The sequence below is a fragment of the Gopherus flavomarginatus genome, chromosome 17 (assembly GCF_025201925.1).
Source record: "Gopherus flavomarginatus isolate rGopFla2 chromosome 17, rGopFla2.mat.asm, whole genome shotgun sequence".
Classification (NCBI taxonomy): Eukaryota; Metazoa; Chordata; order Testudines; family Testudinidae; genus Gopherus; species Gopherus flavomarginatus.
This window is the reverse complement of record NC_066633.1, coordinates 23,408,122-23,412,870: the sequence shown is the minus strand read 5'-3', so window position 1 is coordinate 23,412,870 and position 4,749 is coordinate 23,408,122. Positions and strand designations below refer to the sequence as shown.

The following is a 4,749-nucleotide window of genomic DNA, read 5'->3' as shown; positions in this document are numbered from 1 at the left end:
TGGAGCCCCCCCCGCTGTCCCGGCCGCCCAGCGCTGCCCGCGCCAGCCCCGCCCCTTCCAATCGGCCCGGCAACCGGCAGTGTCTGTCGGCAAAATCCCACGCGCCCGCCCTCTCCTTTAAGGAGTACACTGTTCGCGTCCCCTTGAAGAGCCTTTTGCTCTAATTGGGCGAGAGCTTCAAGGCTGTGCCGCGTGATTGGCCGTGGCTGCGCATTCCCCGCCCCCTCGCCGTCATTGGGCGGAGGCGGGGCGACGTCGCTGGCTGGGTTCGGGGTCGGCAAGATGGCGGCGGAGCAGTTGGGCGGTATCTCTAGCGTGGACATCGACCCCGACGGCGTCTTCAAGTACGTGCTGATCCGCGTGCGGCCGGCGGGGGGCCAGGGGCCCGCCAGGGACATCGTGCGGGGCCACGCCTGGGCCGAGTACCACGGTGAGGGGCGGGGCTGGGGGCGGGGCCACGCCTGGGCCGAGTACCACGGTGAGGGCCGGGGCTGGGGGCGGGACCACACCTGGGCCGGGTACCACGGTGAGGGGCAGGGCTGGGAGCGGGGCCACGCCTGGGCCGAAGTCCACGGTGAGGGGCGGGGCTGCGGGCTGGTTGCCTTTCTTGCGTTCCACCGTGAGGGGCGGGGCCACGCCTGGGCTTCTTACCGTGGTTAGGCGTGGGGCTGGGGGCGGGGTTCCTGCACCGCGTAGCGTGGTGAGTGGTGGGGCGGGGTCGCTCCCGAGCTGGGGGCGGGGTCACCTGGGCCGCGTACCCTGGTGAGGGGCGGGGCTGGGGGCGGGGTCACCTGGGCCGCGTACCCTGGTGAGGGGCGGGGCGGGGCTGGGGGCGGGGTCACCTGGGCCGCGTACCCTGGTGAGGGGCGGGGCGGGGCTGGGGGCGGGGTCACCTGGGCCGCGTACCCTGGTGAGGGGCGGGGCGGGGCTGGGGGCGGGGTTACCTGGGCCGCGTACCCTGGTGAGGGGCGGGGCGGGGCTGGGGGCGGGGTTACCTGGGCCGCGTACCCTGGTGAGGGGCGGGGATGGGGGCGGGGTCGGTCCCAAGCTGGGGGCAGGGTTACCTGGGCCACATACCGTGGTGAGGGGCGGGGTTACCTGGGCCGCGTGCCGTGGGGGGCGGGGCTGTCAGTGAGCTGTTGCCGCCTGCCCGCTCTCCTGGCTGTGACTTGGCAGTTGCCCGCCGCTGTGCTGGGGCCCTCAGGGCGGCGCAGGGCAGGCTGGGCTTGTGGGCACTCAGCACAGCGCAGACAGGTGGCACCGTTAGCCAGGACTCCTGGGTTCCACGCCTGGCTCCGCCTCAAAGTCACCTGGGACCTGTTCCCTCCACTCCCCTGTCTCTGTGTTCCTGTTTGCAATGTAGGGAGAGTGACTGGCTCCTGGCAGGCTGCGGTCAGTGGTGCGTGCGAAGCTCCAGGGATGAGCAAAGTGGAGGACAGTGTCCGCCTCAGGGCCCCACATAGCTGAGGTGCACGTGGGATGTGGCTCAATGCTGAGGCTGCCGGCAGCGTTCCCAAAGGGCCACACTTAGATCTGAGTGCACCAAACTGATCACAATTTGCCTTGTAATGGTACCTGCCTTTCAGAAGACTGCTAGTGTATGGAGGGATTCCCCCATCGCTGTGCAGCTGATACAAATAGTTGCAAATGGTGCTGTTGATAACTGAGCAGAAAGCTGATCACGAGTTCTGTGGGCTGGGATTCTTTCCAGCTATTGTAAATCCTAGGAACAGTCTGTTCAGATCTGATCCATGGTAACTGGGTCTGAAGATGAGAACTGTGAAATGGGACCCATAGTGGTGAGCCGTCAGATTGTGGTTCCTACCATTCCTGTATCCCTTTAACTGTGCATAGAGCTGAAGCATGTCTTTAACCTGCAATCGTATGTGTGGGGTAGGTAGCACATGTGTGAATTCTGTGTTCCATATATTCCATATAGACCAAGAATATCCCCAGGGAAGGAACTTTAATAGACTTTTGTTTATGTTCATCCTACAATGTCTCCCACCCTAGCTGATATTTATGACAAGACTGCGGCAGAAATCAAGAAGCAAGGCTACGACTGCGAGTGCTTGGGTGGGGGCAGGATCTCCCACCAGAGCAAGGAGAAGAAGATCCACATTTATGGATATTCTGTGGTAAGCAAGGAGCCATGGGAGGGTGCTCTTGGTTTGATTGAGAAACTTGCAACCAGCCTTGAAGGGAGTGGGTGGAGAAGGGTTCTTTTCACTTGTGCTGGTATCTTTGTTATCTGAGCAACAGCACCAGCCTGGAACCCACCCACTCACAGTCTGTGCAGGTTTGACATGGAAGCTGGCATCTTACCACTGTCTAATGGGTATAAGGTAGTGAAGCTTTAAAGGTATTGACTTATTAGTTAGGCTGGTAACCAATAGCCCTTCCTGAAGGCTGGGGCTGTAAGACCAAAAAAACATCCAAAGTGTGGGGTTGTTTCCGTGACTATCATGGCCAACAGCCATTGATGGACCGATCCTCCATGAACTGATCTTTTGGGAGCCACGTATACTTCACTACACATAGCCCGTGGCAAGGAGTTCCACAGGTTCTGTGCCTTGTGTGAAGAAGTATTTCCTTATGTGCTTTTTTTTAAACCTGCTGCCTGTTAACCTGCTGTAGTCTAATGCCTGGGTTAAACACAGTTTTTGTACCAGTATAACTGTGTTAGTTAGGGGTGTAACTTTCTACTGATCTAGTTATTCTTGTACACCCTCTATTACTTTTAACTACATTAGTATAGTTAAAGCAGTACAATCCCTCTGATATGAATGCAGAAATGTTTGTATAAAGGTGCCTTATACTTGTATAGCTTATACGCCTTCCCTATGGAATAGCTATCCCAGTACAAGCACATCTATGCTGGTGTGACTGTGTTCCTCCTGGGGGATTGTGTTCCTTTAACTGTACCCACCTAATTAAGGCTTGTGCTTGTGGCTGCTTCCATTTTGAGAGCAAAAGCCAAATGGGCAAAGAAAGAAGCCGAATTGAAATAAATTCTTGGACTGCTGCTCGTCACACTGGGCACAGAGCAGCAGATGTTGCCAAGGAGCAGTTCAAAGGGCTAACAGTGACCACGTGGCACTGTTCGTTCTTGGAGCAGAGAGAACTGTATGGGTCCCACCCAACTCTGGGAAATAGTTTAATCTCCCTCCTGCAACTTACTCTGTACTTTCTCCCTTCACTGCCTCTGCTAGAAACACTCTAGATCCCCAGACCTGCCCTAGATAAACCCAGTAAGAGAGAGGTACCTTGTGTGGCCCATGGATGCTGCCACTCTTCAGAGTCTTCCCAGCCCTAATCTCTAGGAGCAGGGACAAGGTTGGGCCAGGACTGCCCTGCCCTGATGCTCCAGTTTTGGGCACGTGGTGCCGAGCTGCAGTGCGTTCAGTGTGGATTGTTGCCAGGTGTAGATAGGGGTCATTTGGGGTTTTAGGCAAAGTGCTGGTGCCCTGTTCCATAACCAGATCATCCTCTCGGATTCTCTTAATGCTCAGGGCTTTGTCCCCAGGACGCTTCCTTTGCCCTTCGCAGTTCACAGCGCTGCCTTTTTCCTCTTCCAGGGCTTTGGTCGAGCAAAACACTCTGTGTCCACAAAGATCCTGAAAGACGAGTATCCAGACTATGCGGTCACCTGGGCTGATGAAGGCTATTGACCTGGCTCTACTCCGACAGCAGCAGACATCGCTCCCTCTTCCTAGGACTGAGAAGCCCAGGTCATTGGCTGGGCTTGTGGGAGCAGAGCCTGCACTGGCCAGTGCGCTGGAGCTGCCTGGGCTCCACTGGGTTTCCTTATGTCTGAAGCTTCATGGATGATGCGAGTTCATTCTGCTGGGAAGCTTCTGACAGGAGAGGGACGAGCCTAGAGCATGGGGAATTCACCAGCCTCCACACCCTTTGGATCCATGAATTGTCTCAGCGCTGTAGTCTTGAGCTGCAACTGGCGAAGGGGCAGCAAAGCCTGTTGTGGAAATCCTGGCCCCAGTGAAACTGGAGGGTTGCCATTGATCTCAGTGGAGCCAGGACTTCTCCCTGAATGTTTACAGTGAAAATAAAACAGTATCTTTAAGTTTACAATAGTCTAAATAGTCTAATTACAATTTACAATAGTCTAAAGCATCTTCAATAGGCATTCCATTGAATACATTTCAAGCTTTACCAGTTAATTTCGCAATCAGGGTAGGAACTCTCTTATCAGGGATTTCACGTATTATACACAGCCTTTCAAAGGGAGTCAGCTATGCAGCAGTATCATCGTCCTCACTGTATGCAGGACATAAGTGTTCCCACTTGTGGATTTTTGGAGTGATGGTAGTCATTGGGGTTGCGGGGATTCTGGTTCTGCTTTTCTAGCAGGTCCAGTTGGTGTTTTCATGCACTTTCTCTCTCTTTTTCTTTTATCTCCGGTTCTTTCTGTTGCAATAATCTCTGATGCTCCCTCACCTTTTCTGCAACCTGCAGCCTAAAAAGCTCTAACTTTGCAATTGCTTCACTGCTTTCAGTCGTTTTCCTGTTCCTACTTCCCTTTCCCAAAATAAGCAAACAGAAAATAACAAAACTATGACCTCCTTCTGACTGTTCTTAGCCACTGCACTTAAGACTCACTTAAAATCACAAATATCAGTGCTTAAAGGGTGAACTTCACTTGGAGTAACAAGCTGCACATACACCCTGCTCGCCGAACCACTGTAACATTATGGTGTTATCTGGAATGGTGATCTGCTCGGTCACTCC

General features: G+C 54.8%; 1 protein-coding gene across 1 annotated transcript; it reads left to right on the top strand.

Moving 5' to 3' along the window:
• The first annotated feature begins 242 nt into the window (after positions 1-242).
• On the top strand, positions 243-4,092 carry PHPT1 (phosphohistidine phosphatase 1). The gene is made up of 3 exons (XM_050926588.1): positions 243-430; positions 2,014-2,138; positions 3,579-4,092. Exons 1-3 carry the CDS (start codon positions 283-285, stop codon positions 3,669-3,671), a joined length of 366 nt encoding a protein of 121 aa, XP_050782545.1. The 5' UTR covers positions 243-282; the 3' UTR covers positions 3,672-4,092.
• The last annotated feature ends 657 nt before the right edge of the window (positions 4,093-4,749 follow it).

Excerpts from the sequence above, each read along its gene's own strand:
- PHPT1 (XM_050926588.1), top strand. The coding sequence starts at position 283 with ATGGCGGCGGAGCAGTTGGGCGGTATCTCTAGCGTGGACATCGACCCC. Across the intron at positions 431-2,013 it reads CGCCTGGGCCGAGTACCACG|CTGATATTTATGACAAGACT; the intron begins GTGAGGGGCGGG and ends CTCCCACCCTAG. Across the intron at positions 2,139-3,578 it reads ACATTTATGGATATTCTGTG|GGCTTTGGTCGAGCAAAACA; the intron begins GTAAGCAAGGAG and ends TTCCTCTTCCAG.